General features: G+C 39.4%; 1 protein-coding gene across 13 annotated transcripts in view; it reads right to left on the bottom strand.

Annotated features, from left to right (window-relative positions):
* Positions 1-24443, bottom strand: part of ABI1 (abl interactor 1) — a 95109-nt gene that overhangs the window by 46868 nt on the left and 23798 nt on the right. For all 13 annotated transcript variants that reach the window (XM_068560525.1, XM_068560534.1, XM_068560443.1 and 10 more), the window contains exon 2: positions 6431-6598. In XM_068560525.1, the coding sequence (XP_068416626.1) occupies positions 6431-6598 (168 nt within the window). The remainder of the gene's footprint in view (positions 1-6430; positions 6599-24443) is intronic.

The following is a 24443-nucleotide window of genomic DNA, read 5'->3' as shown; positions in this document are numbered from 1 at the left end:
TTCTTTAAAAAATTAAGACAATGAAAGTGGTTTTTAAATAGGAAGCTATTGCCTCCAAAAAGTTATCTTTAATTTATCACATGAATCTAATCATGAAGAAACAAACATTCATATTGACATTCTACAAACTGACTGGCCTATAATTTTCAAAAGTATCAAGGTCAGGTGAAGTCAAGGGTAGACTGAGGAACCGTTGCAGTTTGAAGAAGGCTGAGGAGACATGTTAACTAAATGCTTCTGAACTGGGTCTTTTTCCCATAAAGCTATTGAACAAATTGGCAGATAAGTAGAATGTGTGGATTAGATGCTAATTAACCTGATTTTGACGACTGTTTTATGGCTATGCAGTAGCGTGTACTTATGTCTAGAAAATACACACCGAAGCATTCAGGAGTGATGGGGCATCATAGCAGCAGGTTATTCTCAAACAGTCCAAAACAAAAAAGTTCTTTGTCCTGTACGTGCAATTTTTCTGTGAGCTTAAAATTGTCCCTCCTCCCCCTCCAAAACAATATTTTAAGTCATCTTTACTACTCAGTGATAAAAATGAGAGCCTTTTTTTTTTTCAAGTTCAATGATTCAGAGGTATTTAGCAATCAATGTTCCATTAGTCTGTGGAGGAACACAACCAAATAAGGTTTCTCTAAAATAAGGATACAATGACTTTTTTTTTCCATCAACTGAAATTAAAAGGGGATGGCCCCATTCAAAACTGTTACAAATTCTAATGGCCCTAAAGTCTCTGCATTGAGTTCCTCTAAAGAGATTCTGAGACCTTCCACTATAATTTCCTTCCCTTTTATTTGTTGAATAAATAGACGTATGCATGTTAGGCACCAGAAATACAGCAAAGATCACAGTGAACCCTATGGAAGGCAGACAGTGAATAGGACAAATTAACGATGCAATTCTAATAATAAATGCTACGAAAGGGAAGTACAGGATGTTATAAAAACAATTAACAGAAAAAAACAAACAAACAAACAAACAATTAACAGAATTCTAATAATATGTGCGCAGGTGGGAGGCAGGCCAGAAAGGGGAATTGGGGAAAACCACCCTTTAATAAAATGTAGGGTAAGACCTCAAGGATGAGTGGGAGTTAGCCAGGTGAAACATGTCTGTAACAATATGAGCCAGGACACTGACAGGCAGAGAGATTTCTTATCCCTGGAATTTAAAGGTCCTAGGTGGGTTAGTAGTAAGGGATAAGGCTAAAAATAAAGGCAGGTGCCAGGCCTCTTACAGTAACTTAAATGCTGTTAAAAAGATTTTAAGGTTTTTTTTTCTTGCAGTCACTGATTTTCAAATCTTTCTGTTGTTCATCCTAATTTCAAATCAACTCTTACACAGAATCTCATTATGTAATATAAACAAAAGTAGCACTGTCCTGTCTAAAGTGGAAAGAGGGTGCTTTAGAACTTCACCAGCTGAGCTTCCTGCTTCCCTAAGTGAGGGCAAAGGCAAAAACAGGAGGAAAGAGGGGGCAGTATCAGAAATAACACATGGTGGGCTGTATTAGCCAGATTTCCAATCAGAAACTGATGAACTATTCCAATTAGAAAAATTCAAAAAGCATTTATTACATAGAGGGACTAAATATAAAGGAATGGTGAGGGATAGGGGAACAGAAAGGAAGGTACAGGAACTAGTGTTAGCAGCAGGAACAGCACCCCTAAATCCAAAAGGACAAGGGCAGGAGAGATTCCCAGACGAGGAAGAGAAAGTCACACAGACAAGGCCACCAGGAAGGGCTTTATTGAGGGGAATAATGACTTGTCTTGGGACACAGCCAGTCCACCAGGAAGAAACCAGGGAAATAAATATTCTGAGCTTACCTTCCTCACTGCTCCCGACCTACCCATGTCCACACTGGCTGCACCCTATCTGAAGCCGGAAGTCACAGACGCCCATTGACATAATCCATACAGTAAACCTCCCAGGGTAAAGACCAGCGGGGAGAGAACAGATCAGGAAGACCAAACATAAGCTATCTGTCATGAAGCAGTAGGCACAGAAGTACAAGGAAAGATCAAACCTAGCCTTCTGGAACCAAGGAAAAGGTTTCCATGAGACCAGGACAATTAAGCTGAAGCCTAAACAATGAGCAGGAGTTAGCCAGGCAGAGGAAATCGGGGAGACAGACATTCCAAGCAAAGGGACTAGCCACTACGGCGGCACACTGCTAGAACTCTGAATGAATGAGGAGGTGTGAAGCACAGAGCGTGAAGGAAGGGAAGGAATGAAGCTAGAAAGGCAAGGGAAGACAAGACCATGCTTGCATCAATACCACGCCAACAATCCAGCCTTTGTCCTGAAGGCAATGTTTAAGGATTGAAATATAATCTGATAGAGGTGGGTGTGGGTTTTTAATAAAATAGGCACAGAGATTTTCTTTTTCATGGTAATGGTCAATCCTCGCTCTTATTTGACCAGCTCCTGCCTGGTTGTTTCACAAGAACTGCAAGGCAGAGTGTGAGTACGGAGAAGACTGCAAACACTGACACTATCTAATTACAGGTTCTAATCCACTTCAGCCTTTTTTTAATTCTCCACACTTGGACTTTCTCAGGGAACAGGCGGGCAAAAATATTTTCAGTGACCACATTAAGTACTATGTTTAAGATTCTGAACCAAATCATTGATAATTCAAAATTTACACTAGGGTACATTCATTTTCCTTTGAAATGGAGAACTTTCTAAAAACAACAGTGAGGGACGTCCCTGGTGGTCTAGTGGCTAAGACTCTGCGCTCCCAATGCAGGGGGCCCGGGTTCGATCCCTGGTCAGGGAACTAGATCTTGCATGCCGCAACGAAGATCCCGCACTGGCAATGAAGATCCTGGCAATGAAGATCTCAAGTGCTGCAACTAAGACCCTGTGTAGCCAAATAAATAAATAAATAAATATTGGGCTTCCCTGGTGGCACAGTGGTTAAGAATCTGCCTGCCAATGCAGGGGACACAGGTTTGAGCCCTGGTCTGGGAAGATCCCACATGCTGCGGAGCAACTAAGCCCGTGCGCCACAACTACTGAGCCTGCGCTCTAGAGCCCACGAGCCACAACTACTGAGCCTGTGTGCCACAACTACGGAAGCCCACACGCCTACAGCCCGTGCTCCACAACGAGAGGCCACTGCAATGAGAAGCCCGCACACCGCAACAAAGAGCAGCCCCCGCTCGACACAACTAGAGAAAGCCCACGCACAGTAACGAAGACCCAACACAGCCAAAAATAAAACAAATAAAATAAAATAAATAAATTTTAAAAGCTAATGTTAATAAATAAATATTTTAATTAATTTGAAAAAAAAACAGTGATGCTTATTCACAAGGACTTATTCACAAAGGACTTATTCACAAAGGACTACAGATTTTCTGAAGTTCCACATGGATAATTTAAAGATTCAAGGATCTACTCCTTGCCAGACCCTAAGGGAGACACTAGGGACACAGTGATGAACCAAACAGATGAGGTTTCTGTCATCATTAAACTTACCTCTAAGAGAAGGAACAGGCATTAAATAAGTAAACAAACAAACAAATATAATCACAAATTTGTCACATGTCACAAATAAAAGCAAGGAAGAGGTGGCAAAAAATATTTCTAGATTTAAAAGAAAGATATCACTGCTCCTTTTTGCAAAAGCAACATCCATGGAGTAGAAGGAGACAAAATCAAACCACAATGGACTGAGGCATATGTATGTTTCAAGGAAGAAGATGCCACAAGATGACAGATTCAAGAACTTAGGCTGTGAACTGTCAAGAGAGAAAAGGTAATATCTCAAAATAATTGGTAAGGAATGCTTTTTTTAAGATGGGGGGAAAATACTTAATGTTGATTAGAGGGGGAATTCAAGAGAGGCTGAATATAAGAGAAAGAATGGATGATTAGCTATGATGACTAATAATGCCAACGTTTTATATCCAGGTGTTAGGCTAAATGCTTTACATGCAATTCTTTACTTCATCTCTAAGGTCAGCTCTATAGTCCCAATTTTGCATATGAGAAAACTAAACTCAAAAAAGTTAGGTTATCTGATCAAATCACATGCTGGCAGAACTAGGATTCAAACCCAGATCTTTATGACTTCGAAGCAGACCATACCACACTGTCTCATTCAAAAAATACTTTTCAAACCACCTCTTAAGCTCTGGTTAACTACATACAGAGGATACAGAGATGAGGAGCTCCTGGGGTGCAATCGGTCAGGGCGTGGTACTTACACAGGATGGTCTTTACCTTCAAAGAGAGAGGGGGGCTTCCCTGGTGGTGCAGTGGTTGAGAATCCGCCTGCCAATGCAGGGGACACGGGTTCGAGCCCTGGTCTGGGAAGATCCCACATGCCGCGGAGCAACTAAGCCTGTGCGCCACAACTACTGAGCCTGTGCGTCTGGAGCCTGTGCTCCGCAACAAGAGAGGCCGCAATAGTGAGAGGCCCGCGCACCACGATGAAGAGTGGCCCCCGCTCGCCGCAACTGGAGAAAGCCCTCGCACATAAACGAAGACCCAACACAGCCAAAAATAAATAAATAAATAAAATTTAAAAAAAAAAAAGAGAGAGAGAGGAAGGGGAGACAGACATGTATCGATACCTCAAGTCACTGATACAAGGAGGAGAAAGTAAGACGGCACAGTACAGACTGCGTCAGTAACCCTACCCTGACCTAATCAGTGAAGGCTTCATCTGGTGCTTATGTTAAGCAGAACAGAGATGAACAAAGTTAATTCCAAGTAAGACAAACAAATTACGGAAAAGCAAAGAAGCACAAAATTGCATGCTGTGTTTGGAACACTTCAAGAAGTTGAGCATGGCAGGAATGTGATGAGAGTTGGAAGAGACCAGACCAAAGGGCCTTTTATGCCACGCTAAGGTATCTGAGGTTTAAACCACAGGAAGTGAAAAACCATTTCCAGGCTTTGAAACAAGATTAGGCAACTGTAAAGACCCAGCAACTGATTAGGAGGTTCAAGCTATAGCCTGGTGAATGGCTTACAGACAACCAAAAGGTCAGAAGATCTGGAAAGAAAACTCCCAAACTAACCGCTTATAATCAAAACAGAAGAAAGAGGGTTCCAAAGTCCCTTTTTGAGAAATGTAGCCCTTATTCTAAGTGAGATGAGACCAGTCCCCAGTTATTACTATTGATTAGGACAGAACTAAAATATGGTTTAGCCCAAACTTTGTGATCAACAGGTAGGGGTTTGGAGGTTTGCTTCCTCAACACCACAAAGAGACTATCTGAGGCAGAATATGGGCTTGGGTGATTCATTTCTCCAAAAAGCATATTGAACAGAGGCAGGATAGCCTGCTGTCTGCCTTAAAAGTAAAGAACAGAGTCTCCAGTTTCCAAAGGATCCTCTTTCGCTTGCTTCAAGGCTTAATCACATCAGTCTGCCATCTGATGATGGTTAGGGAAGACTGATACTCTCTTTTTCTGCTAAACATGCTGCTCTGATTCAGGAGCTGCATATTTCCCACCAAGCAGGTAACAGAAGCAGAGAAGCAACAAAAGGATACACCTACTCCCCTAATGAAACACAAGCTGTCATTCAGCTTTATCAATGAAACCAAATCAAAGAGAAATGAACTACAATTTAGAACTTCAGATTTATTTTTCCAAACTAACCTCCAGGTACATTCCTCATTCCAAACAAAACCTACATCCTAGTCACCCTGAACAAGCCATCATGTCTTTGTCTAACGCCACTGCCTCAGACTGGAATGCATATGCACTCCATGTCAATATGATAAATGCACAGGCTCCCTTCAAACCCCAACTTAAATGTCACTCCTTCAACGCCACCCAAACTACATGCCCACAGGACTTTTTTCCCTATTCAAATGTTTATTAAATATTTCCATGTATTGTATTGAACAGTATACAGACCAACCCCTCCTAAACAGAAATTTTAACAAACACTTACTGAATGCTAAGCATATGGCAGGTTTAGTGCTAGGTTCTAGAGTTTTTTAAATTGAATAACAATACAATCTGCTGCCTTTCAAAAACTCCCCAACTACAATAAAAAACATACATAGTAAAGGTAGCATTTAGGGTAAATGGATAAGGAAAAAAAGAGAAATAAGACCAGAATGAAAATCAATGCAATGGATGAAAATCAATTCTACACACATAAAACTGAAGAGGAGGGAATACTGTCCAACATATTTTGTAAGACCAGCACTACACTAGCACCAAAACCACAGACCAATAACCACTGGTATGTATATTTTACCAAACACACAAAAAAACTTAAAAAAAAAAGAAGAGTAGGCTTACTGAACCCAAAGCTAAAGCTGAAAGTGGTAATGACTAGTCAGTCAGTAAGAAGATGAGTAAGGACTCCATATTTCTAGGCTACCTATTGATACTATACTGCCAGTTAATTAAATGTGAATTCAAAGCTTTTTACAAGCTGTTACCTGTGAGATATGATTGATGGAAGACTCCATTCTCCGAAGCTGAGAGGCTTGGATGTCCAGCAATTGGAGTACATTGTTAGCCAATGCATTTATTTGATAAGCAACACTAGCTAGGGATTGGGTTGTGTAGGCTTTGGTCTCTTCTAAAGCTTTTCTCTTGTCTGTAGCCTGAAATAAGAACAAAAACAACCAATATTTATTTAGGTTAACATTCATTAAACATCTGTTCTGTAGAAAGGCAGAGTTATAATTATATTTTTTAATAGAAAAGCCCAACTGAATCAAAAAATTTATCGGACCAGTCTGATGAACCACAAAGCACTCTACCCTTGGACCCTAATACAGGCATGTGCCTCAGGTCCTATTGCTCACTCTCTGCCTGCACCCTGCACTGACCTCCCCACGTGTCCCCTCAAGGCATGCTGTGTATCTCCTCCAGGACCTGTGAGTAATAAATGTCTCTATTTCACTTTCCCTTCTAGTCTTTTGTTGAACCTTGAGCTCACCATCCATGACACCCTGGGGCTCTACTTAACAAATGTTAATTTAACAAAAAAATCACATCTACTAGTCCAATGATATGGACTAAATCCATTCTACCTTACATTCCTGTTTACATTAATCACCATCAGAAATCCAAACCCCCCATTAACCATTACAACCAAGCTTCTCATCTCCACAAAAACTACTGTAAATCTTATGACCCCAACCTTTACCCATCCATTCTTCCCAAACTCTAGTACACAACTCAGAGTCAGACAGTAAGAAATGTTCAGAGACAAAGTTCAGAGCAAAATTCAAAGACAAGTGATAAACCCTGGGGGGCGGGGGGAGGTGGGGGGAATGGATGGGGGAGGGGAGCAGGGTGGCCAGCAACTTGTATCACAATTAATATGTAATCTAAAAATTAAAAGGCCAAGAATAAATAGAAACAATGGAATAGAGATCTAACAGTTCAAAAAAAAAAAAGAAAAATAGCAATGCAACCACTCTTAACCATTTTTAAAAACATTCAACATCGCTCATCATAGACAAGAAATGCAGATGCAAACTAATATGAGATACTATTTCTCACGTATCCATCCAGCAAAAATCCAAAAGTGGGACAAGGTACTCTGCAAAGTTGTGGGAAAGACTCTCTGATACACTGCTGGTGATAGCCAGCAAAATTACACATGGACTTATTTTCTGTCCCAGTAATTTCACTTTTAGGAATCTATCTCAGATAATCACTGGCAAAAATATTATGTAATTATTCATTACAGCACTATTTGCAATAGAAAAGACTAGAAACAACCGATATAACCAGCGATGGGGGATTGCTTGAATAAACTATGGGACCTCCAAACAGCAGAGTACTATACAGCTGTAAGAAGGAACGTTGAGGGATGTCGTTATTACCACTACCCTCCATCTCCAGAATATTGCTAAGGTGAAAAAAAAAATACAAGATAGAAAATAAAAATGTTTATTGAATGCTACTACTTAAGAAACGGGGAAAGATAAATAAATATATGTTTTTATTTTTTAAGAAAAAAGGATAAAACATAACATCTTTAAAAAATAATTACATATGGGGTCGGGGTAAATAGGTTGGTGAGAACATGGATAAGATTCTTTAAACATACCTTGCTTTTAGATTTGTTTTTGGAACTATGTAAATAATTCACACAATTATAACAAAATTAAATTTTAAAAAGGAATTTCCCAAAATTAAATGTAAAATTAATCAAATGAGCCTAACTGTGCATCTAATTAGTGGCTTAACCAGAAAGAAAATATCCTAAAAGTGGCTTCAAAGCACAGAAATTTGATTGTACATTCTTAATGGGGCTTATCCTTAGGACGAAAACAACTGAAAGAGGAAAACAAAAAAATACTAAAGCTGTTTTCAATCACTTTGTTGCTGATGGTTGTTTTGGAATTATTATCCTGAGACCGTTGTTTGTGTAGTGTGGGACAAAGCAAGTCATTACTTATGTTTAAGTCATTGAGACCTGAGATGTTTGGCATAATTCAAAAGAGATTCTGATGAAAGAAGAATGAAGTTAAGAAAAAACCTATAGTTCTGGATTTAAACTGAGAGCATTCATTTGAACCTAATTTTGATTTTATCACGTATTATATATCAATATCCTAGCTCTGTCCAACGAAAAGGCCTAAATGTAAAACATGGTGACTGTAGTTAACACTGTACTGCATAATTGAAATTTGCTAAAAGGGTAGAACTTACCTGTTCTCAGCAAAAGAAAAAAAAAAAAAGATATACATGAAGCGATGGATGTGTTAACTAAGTATTGTCAATGGAATGATAGCAGATACGGGTGCTACTTCCAGGCCTAGACGTAAAAACTTCCCATGCGTCTTCCGACGCAATGGTTAAAGTAAAATGTAGCCCTACCAAAAAAATAAAGCTGTATTTAACAGAAACCATTTTACACTGCTTCCATTTTAAATTTAAATTTAAAATAATTAAAATCAAATAAAATTTTAAAATTCATTTTCCCAAACTAGCCACATGTTAAAGTGCTCAAGAGCCATATGTAGATTGTGGCCTTACTGGAGACAGTGCAGTTCTAGTCACAGTTAATTTCCTCTATAGACCATGGATTTAAAAGTTAAATCTGCACAAGAATTACTGCTGTCACTTATTTCAGGTTTGTAAGTTTAGTATCCAATAGTTGGTCTCCCTCATTCTTTGGTGCTTTTACTGTTATTAACTACCAAGCAGCCTTAGTATGTTCCAAAGGATCACACGAAATGGATTATAAACCAGAAGACAAATAGCCAGCACTTCTCCAAGGAGCTAAAACAGACACTGTTAATCAATTATAGCAGTCTTCCTACAAAAGTCTAAATACTTTTAACTAATCACTCTAGGAGCTGACACGTGATATGTAACCCATTTGCCATCCCTGTCTTATGCCACTTATGAAATTTGCTTAAAATGGAAATAAACATATTCAGCTTTAAAGGAAAAGTTAATTATTTAAAAGAGCTAAACTCAAAATAAACAATGTAGCCAAGAACTAAACAGGAAATTCCTTAGATAACTGAATTTTCTGAAGAGCCCATATATAAAACTAGCTCTCTTCTTCCTCATTTATCCACCTGTGGATACCAAGCTTAGCTAAAGAAACTTTTCAAGTAAAACTACTCCTATTAAGTCCTTTTCTTGCCCCTCAAGGTAACTACACAGGCAAAATAATCTCTTGTTTTTCACTCCCTAAAGTGGAAATTACGAGTTGTAAGCAATCGCTCTCATACCTATACATTTATTTTTAACCACACTTCCTCTCCCTCGTTCTCAACCTTCACATATGACCACAAGGAAAACCTTTCTACCTCTGTTACAAGTAATTACTTAAACCCCAAAAGAGACAGAGAGAACATCCTCGTCATGAGTATGCTTAAAAAGTAATGCAGGTATTCCCTGGTGGCACAGTGGTTAAGAATCTGCCTGCCAATGCAGGGGACACGGGTTCGAGCCCTGGTCCAGGAAGATCCCACGTGCCGCAGAGCAACTAAGCCCGTGAGCCACAACTACTGAGGCCCGCGTGCCACAACTACTGAAGCCCAAGTGCCTAGAGCCCATGCTCCACAACAAGAGAAGCCACCGCAGTGAGAAGCCTGCGCTCACCACAACTAGAGAAAGCCCACGTGCAGCAACAAAGACCCAACGCAGCCAAAAATAAAATTAATTAATTAAAAAATGTAAAAAGTAACGCATTCTAAGTGAAAAAAAATACTATATGGTTTCATTTTTGCCTGCTTTTTTAACAAAGAGAAAGATAAAATTTAAAAATTAATGTACCATGGTCCTATCATTCAAATTGACCTTGTTAACGGTTTAGTGTATTTTCTTCAAGTCTCTCAAGTACATGTATGTATACAAGAATGTAAAACTTATCATACTCTATAGCTACATAACCTTTTTTCATTTAAAAATATACCATGAGCATTTTCCCATGTGCTATTTTTCTCTTCCTATTCATTTTTAAAAAACAATTTTCAATAGCTTCTTGATTATGGCAGTAACTGTTCGTTGCCTACTCTCATTTTAATTCCTCTAATATTAAGACCCTGATTTTAATCAGGGCATCAATGCAAAAAGCAAGTTCAAATCCAACTTCCTCTATCTAAATAACCAAACAAGAGATGGCATTATTTCGTAGTTGTAGGAATTCAATGGAAAACATGTACAGTGAATTACAAATATCTCCTACTGTTCCCCTGGTTAGCAGAGTCTTATATATATGTAGAAAGAATAATATGATAACCCCATGTATCTGTCCTTCAACTTCAATAAATGTCATATTTAGTTTTAAAAATTCACATTTTACTTGGTTTTATAATGTTTGCAAAGTTTTATATCTAAAATATATTAAAAATTAAGTTTCACTGATTTTTAAATGAAGTCAGGACCCTTCTTAGAAAATATCTTAAAATACCCATTTTAATATAGATTTTTTTTTAAGGAACTGTTTTTCTTTTTTTTATATAAATTTATTTATTTTATTTTTGGCTGCATTGGGTCTTCATTGCTGCGTGCAGGCTTTCTCTGGTTGCGGCGAGCGGGGGCTACTCTTTGTTGCGGTGCACAGCTTCTCATTGCAGTGGCTTCTCTTGTTGTGCAGCATGGGCTCTATGCATGTGGGCTTCAGTAGTTGTGGCACACGGGCTCAGTAGTTGTGGCTCACGGGCTCTAGAGCGCAGGCTCAGTAGTTGTGGCACACAGGCTTAGTTGCTCCGCGGCATGTGGGATCTTCCCGGACCAGGGCTCGAACCCGTGTCCCTTGCATTGGCAGGCGGATTCTTAACCACTGCGCCACCAGGGAAGCCCTAGATATTTTTACATCATATGAAATAAATACCAAAACACCAATACTGTCATTGTGCTCTAGCTCCACCTTAAATCTGTATTCCTCAAACACTACTACTGTTGATTTATTAAAAGTACTTGTTTATTGGGAATTTCCTGGAGGTCCAGTGGTTAGGACTCTGTGCTATCACTGCAGAGGGCGCAGGTTTGATCCCTGGTTGAGGAACTAAGATCCCGCAAGACACGCGGTGAGGCCAAAAGAAAAAAAAGTACTTGTTTATTTATTTTACAAGTCTAATACAACTAATCACCTTCTCCCAACTCTTCTCTGTAACATGTTAGCTGTATAATTAAGTTCCAAACAAACACTAACCTATAAACTAACTTTAAGAGCATCATTTCTAATATAGGGCCCAACTACTGAAAGATGTCCTACAGGGAAAACAGAGCCTATACCTAGCACATATCCTACAGTACTAGCCTAATAACATTTCAGAAAAATAGTATGACAAATTAAAATGTTCTCTTTCTTACTTACCTTGAACCCTTCTTTAAAGTCTGACAAGAGGATTTGAAAACAGTTTGTTTTCTTTGAGGAACAATAATTTCTCTGTGTCCTAACTGCAGGTGGTTTAATAACCCTGCTTAGGTAACAAAACAGGGGTCTCATGTGCATTTTTTAAAAAAAGTGTTAACCATCTTGCTTCTGTCTTTACCTTTCCTCCCAATCTTTGTAGAAATGTCACCACACTGTATCTGTTTAACAACTTCTAACTTAACTCTAATCCAAACTTGCCAGAAACTTTTCCAAAGTCAGTATTTTTCCCACAGAATATTTCAAATATTTAAATAAGGCTTTTCCAATGATAAAATGGAAGATATTTCATGATAATTCATTAAAAAATAACCCACATCTACCAAAAAACACCATATTTCAATGACTCCAACAAAACAGCTATGTCAGAGGCACCATTTTTATGTATCACTCAGAAAAAAACCTGCCAACTCAATTACGTCAGAATGCTTTCTTATGAAGAAATTTTATTTTATACTTACAGAAAATGCTCTTTGGGATTTATTTAGATGGTGAACTTTGTATATCACTTTTTTTTTTTTTTAAGTTTTTAAAAATTTATTTATTTATTTATTTATTCATTTTTAGCTGTGTTGGGTCTTCGCTTCTGTGCGAGGGCTTTCTCTAGTTGCGGCAAGTGGGGGCCACTCTTCATCGCGGTGCGCGGGCCTCTCACTATCGCGGCCTCTCTTGTTGAGGAGCACAGGCTCCAGACGCGCAGGCTCAGTAGTTGTGGCTCACGGGCCCAGCTGCTCCGCGGCATGTGGGATCTTCCCAGACCAGGGCTCGAACCCGTATCCCCTGCATTGGCAGGCAGATTCTCAACCACTGTGCCATCAGGGAAGCCCTGTATATCACTCTTAATCATAGAGTAATGCCAGCTATAGAGCTCATTTTCAAATTTTTCCAACTTTCAAAACAAACCCTTTACATCTTTTGTTTTGTATGATTCAAGATGCAACCAAAGATTGTGCACAGCTCTTGACAGGCATGTCTATTCAGTTTCCTTAAAACTAGAACATCCCCTCCCAACCCTGACCTTTTTTTTTCTTTCAAAACATAGACACTGGGCTTCCCTGGTGGCGCAGTGGTTAAGAATCTGCCTGCCAATGCAGGGGACACAGGTTCGAGCCCTGGTCCGGGAAGATCCCACATGCCGCAGAGCAACTAAGCCCGTGCGCCACAACTACTGAGCCTGCAAGTCACAACTACTGAGCCCACGTGCCTAGAGCCCGTGCTCCGCAACAAGAGAAGCCACTGCAATGAGAAGCCCGCGCACCACAACGAAGAGTAGCCCCCACTCACCGCAACTAGAGAAAGCCTGCGCGCAGCAATGAAGACTCAACACAGCCAAAAATAAATAAATTAAATAAATTAAAAAAAAAAAACATAGACATTATTTTAAAATTCCAGGCCAGCTGTCTCATAGGAAGTCCTACAACCTGGATTTGTCTGATTGTTTCCTCATGACCAGATTCAGATTAAACAGAGAGGCTGGAATAATATATAGGAGATGCTGTGAACTTCCTACTACAAGTAATACATCTTTTAAAAAATAAGGTTCCACCTTTATTCCCAGGACTTTCCTCCAAGCTCCTGACACTAATTCTGTAAACTTTGATGCTGGTGCTATCTTAATCTTACCAGGAGGTATCAAAAAAAATTTTTTAAAGAGAAAACCCAAGACTCTTTTCTTTCTTCAAATGGTCCTTAAATGGTTTGACTCTTTTCTTTCCTCAAATGGTCCTTAAATGGTTTGTTGACAGGTTGCAATAATACAGTTATACCAACAGCAAAACCATCCAAATTCATACAAAGACAACTGAGAACAATGACAACTGCTGCTTGGCTGATAGCTTTTTAAGGACAACATTAATTGTAAAATGCATCCCAGTTACAGAAATGTTAAAATGCGGGGGTGAGGAGAAAGTTTCTTAGAACTGCTAAAATACACTCTATAAAGTTTAAGAACTCTTTTTTTTAAAAGAAGTATGTTAATGTTAATGAGAAGGATTTAAAATGTCAACTTTTAATACCTGTAACAGGAGGAGTTTTATATACACAAAACAAAACATCTACTTTGCTGAAGGCCACCTAAGTATTTGGTTAGTTTGAGACTTGAGAAACTTTCCAGGAGGAATCCATAATCACTTCGTGGAGAGGTATGTGAGGATTCAGGAAAAAAGAGCACACAGGCCAAATCCTGGTTGGAGCCATGGGGATTAGGGTATGCATGCATACACTCAATACCTAGCTAACATAGAAAGGATCTAATTTTTCTCCAACACAATACCTATTCCAATAAAAGTAAAAAGGAAATAAAAAGAAACCCTACCAGGTTACAGCAAATATCCAGCAAGAAGAATAAATTTTTTGCATAACAGTTCAGGTTGAAACCTAGTCACTGTAAGCTCTGGCACAGCTCCTCCCCACCACCTCCCACTTAAAGTAACTGCAAATTGCCTAATAGTCCTTTCATTCCCAGCAAAATCGAGGGGAAATCCCTGCTGCCTGTTGTGTCACAGTTTTGAGGTACAGGAATGGGAGTTGTTGCACACGCTCTTCTTTAATTGAAGAGCTAACACAGAACAATCAACAGCTGGTACACTCATATATATACTTTTTTTAAAAATAAATTTATTTATTTTATTTATTTATTTTTGGCTGCATTGGGTCTTCATCGCCGCGTGCGGGCTTTCTCTAGTTGCGGCGCACGGGCTTCTCATTGCGGTGGCTTCTCTTGTTGCCGAGCACGGGCTCTAGGCTCACGGGCTTCAGTAGTTGTGGCACGTGGGCTCAGTAGTTGTGGCTCGCAGGCTCTAGAGTGCAGGCTCAGTAGTTGTGGTGCACGGGCTTCGTTGCTCTGCGGCATGTGGGATCTTCCTGGTCCAGGGCTCGAACTCATGTCCCCTGCATTGGCAGGCGGATTCTTAACCACTGCACCACCAGGGAAGCCCGTCAGCTGGTGTACTTATTAAATAACATTCCAAATTCAACTCTAACGTAGATTATGTTTTTAAACCTTCACAAGTCAATTTATAACTCCAGGGCATTTCCAATAACTAAATAATTACGTTCTGAAATTTTAGGTTTTACCTTAATTATAGCCTCAGTCAATGAAACTTATCCCAGACTCATTCCTTTACCATCCTGTACCATACTACAGGATGGTAAAGGAATTATATTTATAAAAAACAGGCTTAATGAAAACCTGTAAAAACCCAGTTTTAGAAAGAGCAACTACATTTAAACACAAAATAAGTTAAATGTATTAAATAAGCTAAATAATGTCAATGTATGTCAGTAAGTTAAGTAAGTTAAATAATGTCAGTGTATTGTTGACAGAATATATTCCACAGGAGTCCAAGACACTGGGTTCCTTCCATCAACTCCTTCCATGTTAACTAATTATCTTCTCATATAATCTTATTTCTTCTTAAAAGGAATTAAACTGAAAGAGCCATGATGATCAAGAGTGTTGCCTGGGCAAGCACTTTAACATTCTGCCGGAGGGTGCAATTAGACAATATGTATCACGGTTCTTTAAAATGCATATATTCTTCACTTCTAGGAATTACCCAAAAGAAATAAAAGGCCAAGTGCAAAGAAACTGTATGCTCAATAATGTCCACACCTTTGTTTATAACAGCAAAAAAAAAACACCTAGAAACAATTTAAATGGCCAATGACTGATAGTTAAAATATTCAGGTATTAGAATGCCATGCAGTCAATAAAAGTGATCTAGGTATTTACCAACAAGGAAAATGCATTAAGTCAGAATTCAGACTGGGAAGTAGAACCACCATGAGTTACAGAATAAGAAATTACAGAATTTTACTTTACACAATTATAGGAATAGCTGGGAAAGTTGTGAAGGTCCCAGAGGGAAGTATGAGGATCAGAGAGTCATCAAATAGTCTATCTGAGACACCCAACACATCCAGCTGCAGAAAAGCAACTGCAAAGGAAAGACTCATGGAGAGATCTGGGAAGCTGTAGGTCTCCCACCAGGTGAGTGGGCCTGATGCCACTGCTGATCAAATTATCAGCAACCAAGAAAGAGAGCTGGATGCAGAGCAAAGGAGACCAAGGTCAAGCTGGAACCCACCAACACCTCTGCATCTCTCACTGCATCTTACCACAAAAACCTTCAGAGGTTAGTGAGTGTTGCTTACACAAATTCTCTTTTAGCCAATTCTAACCCACAAACATGCAGGGAAGGAACCGTACTATAACCATGCCATACACAATTCCACCTTAAGTAAACTGATATAGTACGAACCACCGTGATACCCTCTGTCAATATGGTACACACACACCTCTGTCATCATATTCAGCTCCTGAATAAAAACAACAGCAAAATCACGCTTCAGTCTAACATAATGCAACCATCCCTCATACAACCAAAAAGATGCCATCTCCCCAAAAGAGAGTACAAAGTCTACTTTCTCTTTGAGTAATGTTCTTTCCTTTCTTAGTTGAGTTGTACTTCCCCTTTGATATCCTGTAACTTAAATATTGAAATACAAGGTTAACCACTAATAACACATCTTAAGTTAAATACAGAAGAATGGGGGGGGGCAGAGAATAGGTTACTATATACACAAATATTAAGATATAGAACAAATATTCATAACTACTAGAGTTTTCATTCTATAACTGGTCATGAGGTCATAGTTGGTGTTTATCATAATTTTCTTCTCCTACTACCCATTACATATTTCATTTGCCCTCAGCAATCACCTCATATGGTTGTTGTTGCTTGCCTGGTGGGCTGACTCAAACCTTCTCTGCCATTAGCAGCCCTACTTGTACTGGGTTGTTTTAGTTTTCCATTAACTTTTTTATCATAGGAGACGGGAGTGGTAAACGGCACTCCAGAGGATCTCCTGCATTCCACACATACTCCTCTTTACCCCCCAGTGTGTAGTAGCAACCCAATTTCCACTTGAGAGTCAGGATCAATCACAGTAACCAATACAGTAATCTCCTGCTTTGCCTGTTAGTTCACTGGCACAAGGAAGCCAAAGTGACTGGTGCTCAACTTCCAGTTTAATAGAACCAGTGCTGCATTCCCCAATAAAAGCATTCCTCTCTTTGGAACTAAGAACTCTAAACCAGCATGCCCCAGAGTTGTGGATACAGAAGAAAAATTTTTGGTAGTGGATCATTATGGGTAATAGTGAGAAAACATCACTTCGTTTCCACCTCTTGATTCCCTGACATATGAATGCTGGCTACAAGAGAAACCCCACCACACACCGGTGGCTGATTCAGAGACTAGACCACATCTTAGAGAACACTACCCCAACACTGCGAAGAATTGCCACCAACTGGGCAGTGAGTCCTCAAAAGGACATTCCACTGTTCTATCAATTCAGCTCCTTCAGGCTAATGGGGAACATGGTAAGACCAGGGATTCCATGAACATGAGCCCAATGACACATTTCACTCGCTGTAAAATGAACTGCCTGGTCAGAAGCAATGTGATATGACATACCGAGACATAATTAAGGCATTCTGAAAGTCACAAAGAGTTTTGGCAGAAACAATGCAGGGAGGGAAAGCAAATCCATACCCAGAGCAAGCAGCTTTTTCAGGGAGAAAAAAGTGCTGTCCTCTCCATTATGGAAATAGTCCAATGCAAACCACCTGCCACCAGATATCTGGCTGGTCCCTCCAGAGGAATGGTGCCCTCTTAGGGGGTCATTGGTGGCTCTCTGCTATTGGCAAGGTGGTCATTCAGCAGTAGCAGTAGCCAGGTTGGTCGGGTGAGTGGAAACCCATGTTTCTGAGTATATGCACAATCTCCATGCCTGCCACCATGGTGTCTTTCTCATGAGCTCGCTGGGCAAGGATAGAGGTGGACAGGGAAAGAGGGTGAAATCCAGAGGTAACGTCCTGTCCACCTGATCACTAAGATCCTTCTCTGCTGAGGTTGCTCTTTGATGGGCATTCACAATGAACACAAATATTACTCTGTGTCCATCTGGAAGCATATCTATATATCTGTTCCCCATACTTCCAATTATGTTCCTTCCAAGCCCATCATCAATTAGCCGAACGATTAGCTATTGCCATGAATTAGAGTGGGTCCACATCTCTAACCATCTCTTTCAAGACAAAACAACTAGGTGCACTGCTCAAAGATCTACCAGTGGGTTGCAAAAAGTATTTACTGTATAGCACAGGGAACTATATTCAATATCTTGTAATAACCTATAATGGAAAATAAACTGAAAGAAATATATATATACATATACATATATATATATATATATAAAACTGAATCACTTTGCTGTACACCTGAAACTAACATAGTATTGTGTATTAACTATATGTCAATTAAAAAAAAAGATCTACCCACTGGGAGAATTTCCCTTCACCACTGCCCTTCTGGGTAACTGCTGAGTGTGGCTATAATGCTACAGATGTCCATCTTCAGGTGGTAAAAGCATATTATGTAGAACCATCTGTAAACTAGACCGAAGTGTTTTCTTCCTCAGTCAACTGGGACTCCTCATGAGGCCACAGGTGTGGGGTGAGAGTGAAGAAGCAAAGAAACAGGAGTATGAGTATACACCATATGGAGTACACACCACAAGAGAAGGTATATAAAATACTCAGTAATAAAAGCAAGATATAAAATGATTATGCACCTGCTTTTTTAAAAGAAATGTGTATACACCTCAGAAAAGGTCTAAAAGGAAATGTATCAATACAGTAGTGGTCATCTCTGGGTGATTTTTAAATATTCTTTATATTTCTCTATATCCAATTTTTTAAATGATCATTACTCCAATAACAAAAAATAATGATTTTTTTTTAAACTTTTTTTTTTTTTTTTTTTTTTTTATGGCTGTGTTGGGTCTTCGTTTCTGTGCGAGGGTTTTCTCTAGTTGCGGCAAGCGGAGGCCACTCCTCATCGCGGTGCGCCGGCCTCTCACTATCGCGGCCTCTCCTGCTGCGGAGCACAGGCTCCAGAAGCGCAGGCTCAGTAATTGTGGCTCACAGGCCCAGCCACTCCGCGGCATGTGGGATTTTCCCAGATCAGGGCTCGAACCCGTGTCCCCTGCATTAGCAGGCAGACTCTCAACCACTGCGCCACCAGGGAAGCCCATGATTATTTTTACAAAGAGAATTCTCTTGGTATAATCTTAAAGGGAAAAAAACCAGAATATATATCTGTGTATATAGTGTGACCTAATTTTCTTTGGTATAATTAAATACCTACACAAGCTAACTCATCAGATAATGAGAGAAGATACATTAGCATGTTAACAGTTGGATTATAAATAATCTGTGTTTTCATCCTTATCCTTTTGTGACATTTCCAAATGTTCAACAATAACCACGTAACATTTTTGCAGACACCAGGAGACTAAGAAGAAGGCTGTCTTAGTAGAGCATGAGGGGGAAACAGAATTTGAATCCTTGATGACACTGAGCGAAAGAATTAACCAACAGTAGGATAATCTTACCTTGGAATTTCTTGTGATATAAAGTAATAATAAATGTTTCTTATTGTTTAATCTTAATTGAGATGAGTTTACTACCTGCAAACCTAACGCATCCTAAATGACTTAACTTTTATATGAGGGAGGGGGAGAGTAAGTTTCCCAAAAAGGGTCTTGGTTAAACTAGAAATTAACAATTTATAGTAATACTCCTAGTCATATAGAAAAAAAAAAATCTATTAGAATAACTTCCAAATTACCAAGACTATTTTCTAAACTAGTCCACTAATTTATAGCTGACTGTGTTATTCACTACAATTTATCTGAAAAATCAGCCTAGTTTGCCCTTCCCACAAGGCAATTATATTTTAATCTGTATTAGTCTGCTCAGGCTGCCATAACAAAATACCACAGACTGACTGGCTTAAACAACAGAAATTTATTTTCTCACAGTTCTAGAGACTGGAAAATCCAAGATCAGGATTCTGTTTCTGGAGCTCTCTTCCTGGCTTGCAGAGACGGTCACCTTTCTCACTGTGTCCTCATCCTCTGGTGTCTCTTCCTCTTTTATAATAAGGACACCAGTTCTGTTGGACCAGAGCTCCACCCTATGACCTCATTTAACCTTAATCACCTCTTAAAGGCCCTATCTCCAACATAGTAGTTATATGGGGGGTTAGGGCTTCAACATATAAATTTAGGAGCAGGGGGCATAATTCAATCCATACTATCATTTTTCTTCTTAAACATTAAGAAATATATCCATCTTACAAATACCCAAAATGTACTCCTGATAGTAATACTTTTAACAGCATGTATTACTGGTTCTCAAAGCTTTTTTCACATAGTAAACTAAGCAGACATCCTGGTTTCACAGATAAGGCACTATGTAAAGCTCAGAGATACTAATTTGTCCAAAGATCCCCTAAACGGTAAATGGTGGAGCTAGGACTGTGTACCACACAGCTCTTCATCTTGTCATATGCACTTAAAAGATAGGAATTTTATATAACCTAATGTTCTGAACAACAGAAGCAGCTTGGGGTCAGAAAGAGGAAGGCCAGAAAGAGCAAAGGACAGGGTTCAAAGCAGAATGAAATTAACAGGAACATTAGCTTGGAGGTAAGCAAGCGTTAGTCAGCAGGCCCAACGGAGAAGGAAATATGCCACAAGGCTAGAGAAATCCTACAGACCCTTGAGGAATTTGGACTTCATCTTAAGGCTAAAGGGGAGCCACTGAAGGATTTTCAGAAAGAAAAGACATGACTAGTTTTTGGCTTTAGAAAGATCACCTCAGTTGCAGTTTTACAAAGTGGATTGGGAAAATACACACGAGAATGGAGACAGGAATTCTGTTATAATATGTACTCTGCACCACACACAAGAAAGTCATCTTTATGTTAAATACCCCATGAAAACAACTAACAATGAGGAGAAAGAAATTTGGTGAGGTTAAGTAACTTGCCCAAAGGAGCACGGCTAGGAAGGAATAGAGCCACCAGGTCTCCAAAGGCCATGGTCTCCCCTATGCCACACTGCCTCCCAGTCTACAATTCTAAGAGTGAACAAAGTATAGTTCTAATGTGTCACAGTGAAACCACTGAAGTATTTCGTCTAAGATGAGCCACCCCAAGTCATCATTAACTAATTTGTGTACCACATGAATTTTAATTAACTAGAAGGGAAAAAAGAATAGAGTGAGAAAGCTGACTTTCTCCAGATAGCTGAGAATATTTCTGATCTACGAAACAATTAATGCTCTATATAGGGGATCTATAAATGAAAAAAAAAAAAACTTAAACATTTAACACTTTTCTAAGTTATTCCTCACTAAAGGAACAAATTCACATCTTTAATTCATACCCAAATAAATGTAACTTTGCTAGGAAATTACTAAAGGAATATAATGCATCATTCCACAAACTACAAGGTAAGGTAGTAGTTAACACTGTCACAATCAGCACCACCCTTAATTAACTGACTTGAGAAAAACAAAGTACTTCTGCTTAAAAAAAAATCAAGGTTCTATAAATATCAACAAAAGTACCTTGTGCTACCACTGACTGCCTATTTCCTCACTTACACCAGCTTACAATACAAGTCTCACAGAATCAGTCTTGGCTGTCTCCATCCTAGTGATTCATTAACCACATTTTCCAAACCAAAAATCATAACTAGTATGACACTATCTGACAAACTACCTTTACCCTAATTTCTTAATTTGTTATATAAAAGTATAAAAATTACAACAGTATGAATCAATTAACAAATCTTTACTGAAATCAACTAAATTTTCTAAATTACAGACAGCTGTTCCCAAAAACTGTGAGACAGTCATTTTTACAACTACTCCAAAAAATCTATGAACAGAGGAACATTCTGTTAACACCCATCAGTTATAAAAATAGAGACAAAAGAAGGAAAAATATTTTATTAACAAATTACCACAAATTGAATCCAAACCAAATAATTTAACCAATCAGAAATCTAAGTACCAATTAGGGAGATACAATAATATTAAAAAGAAAGCCATCTAACAAAATATGTACAAGACCTATTTGAGGAAAACTACAAAACTCTGATGAAAGAAATCAAAAAACTAAATAAATGGAGAGATAAACCACGGTCATGCGTAAGAAGACTTGATATTGTCAAGACATCACTTCTCCCCACCTTGATCTATAGATTCAATGGAATCCCAATCAAAATCCCAGGAAGTTACTGTGTGAATATCAACAAAGTGATTCTAAAGTTTATACGCAAAGATGATGTCAGCCAGGTAGCCGAGTAAGACACCCCTCATCGTATCCACCTTCAACAACAATTTTGCATCTGTCCTTGGACAAAAGGGAGCTGTGGGATCCAGAGAAGAGACTATAAAACTCAGGAGCAGTCCAAGATCAAGGAGAGTTGTTTTAAGACAGACCTGTACCCATGGTCTCAGCTATAGACTCAGAACCAACTCTTTGTCAGAGGCCATGGCTATAGCCCCATTTAGCTTTGGTTCTGACACCAGCACCGTATGCCAAGGGGCATGGGAGGACTCTTACCCACCTGTACATCAGGTAATACACATACAGACATTCAGTCTCAGATGTGAACCATGAACTGGCCTGTGAATGAGCTCCAGCCCCTCACAGCTGCAGTCCAGGAGCCCCTAGAGAACACTAATTTAGACAATCACCCACAGATGAGAGAACCTTTGTGGAAGTCTAGGAGTCCAGTTGAGAAGTTCCAGCCCACCACTGGAACAAAAGAAATCGGAGATAAGATGCATTGGAAAGGGTAAGAAGCACAGTTTGATTTTACCCGCTTTACCCATCCCTTCAAGGCAGCACAGCTCAGAGCCAAGAGAACACTTCTCAGCCAATGACTTCTCCCTCGAGGTGAAGTGAGAGCAGGTGAGGGAACGCCTAGCTTCCCCAGCTGTGTGACACACTGCCAAAGAAGCCCCGTCCAGAATACTGAGTCGTGAGCAGCAAAACTAGGTGGTGAGTGGCTGGGAGACCAGCAGCCAGACCTTGGTGCGGAACACAACAGAAGGGATGTGGATCCTACTAAGCACGTCAAGGGCTCCATTAGGAGGCCCAAGCACAAGCTCCTGGGGATGCTCTGCCCACAGATACCCCCACACTGGCCCACAGGCGCCACCAGTGCCCCTCGTGCCCGACCCCACATACCCCACCTCATGACTGGCTCCCGTGAGTGCTCCACACAGTACCAAGAGTGAGCTTTTGCAGCAGGCTAGTGAGCACGCACAGAAAGCCAGCCTGAACCTGCAGGCCTGGGAGAGACCATAAACTTGAGCCATAAGCACCACCCTCAGGAAAGCAAAAAGGAGGCTGTCAGCATCCGGCCTGGTACTTTGCAGGATCAAGAGAATGCAAACAAGCTTAAGAATTCTGTCACAAGGAGGAGCAAGAAATGTGGAGCAGGAATATCCATAGAAGATATATCAAAGCCTCGGAATCCCTAGCAGATCTGACAGAAGATATTTCTCTCCTGCAGTCAATTAGTAAAAACTGGAGGTGACTGCTACTTCAAGTGTGAAGACAGCAACACAAGAATTCAAAGAATATGAAAATTCAAGAGAAAATGACACAATCAAAGGCTCACAATTTTCCAGTAACCAATCCCAAAGATATGGAGTTCTGTGATTTACCCAATAAAGAATTCAAAACAGGTGTTTCAAGGAAGCTCAATGAGCTACAAGAAATCAAAAAGATAATGTAATGAAATCAGTAAACACATGAACAAAAATGAGAAGTTTAGCAAAGAGATAGAAATCATAATAAAGAAACAAATTCTGGAGCAAAAAAATGCAATAAATGAAATAAAAAATGCAACAGAGACCATCAACAGTGGCATGGATCAATCAGAAGAAAGAATCTGTTAAGTAGGAGACAGGAACTTTGAAATTATCCAATCACAGGAGAAAAAAAATGAAAAAGAGTGGGAAAAGCCTATGTGATTTTGGGGATATGATAAAAAGAAACAATTTGTGAATTATTGGAGTCCCACAAGGAGAAGAGAGGGAGAAGAGGGCAAAAAGTATTTTTAAAGAAATAGTAGCATAGAACTTCACAAATCTGGGGAGAGATTTGGACACCCAAGTTCATGAAGCTCACACGTTCCCAAACAAATTCAAATCAAATCTTCTGCAAGGAACATTATAACGAAACTGTCAAAAATCAAAGACAAAGAGACTCTTAAAAGCAGCAAGAGAAAAAAAGCTTGTCACCTACAAAGGAATACCCATAAGGCTATCAACAGATTTCTCAGCAGAAACCTTACAGGCCAGGAGAGAATAGGATGATACATTCAAGGTGCTTAAAGAAAAAACTGCCAACCATGATTACTTTATCCAGCAAAGTTGTCTTTCAGAAACAAATGAGATATAAAGACTTTTCCAGACAAACAAAAGCTGAGGGAGGTCATCACCACTAGGTCTGCCTTATGAGAAATGCTGAAAGGAGTTCTTCCACATGAAATGAAAGGATGCTAATTAGCAACATGAAAATATACAACACACTGGTACAGGTAAGTATATCCTATCCAACAGCAGCAGAATACACATTCCTCTCAAGCACACACAGATCATTCTCCAGGATAGAATCTATGTTAGGTCACAAAACAAGTCTTAGCAAATTTAAGGAAAC

This window comes from Eschrichtius robustus, chromosome 1, assembly GCF_028021215.1.
Source record: "Eschrichtius robustus isolate mEscRob2 chromosome 1, mEscRob2.pri, whole genome shotgun sequence".
NCBI classification, from domain to species: Eukaryota; Metazoa; Chordata; class Mammalia; order Artiodactyla; family Eschrichtiidae; genus Eschrichtius; species Eschrichtius robustus.
This window is presented reverse-complemented; position numbering and strand designations above follow the sequence as displayed.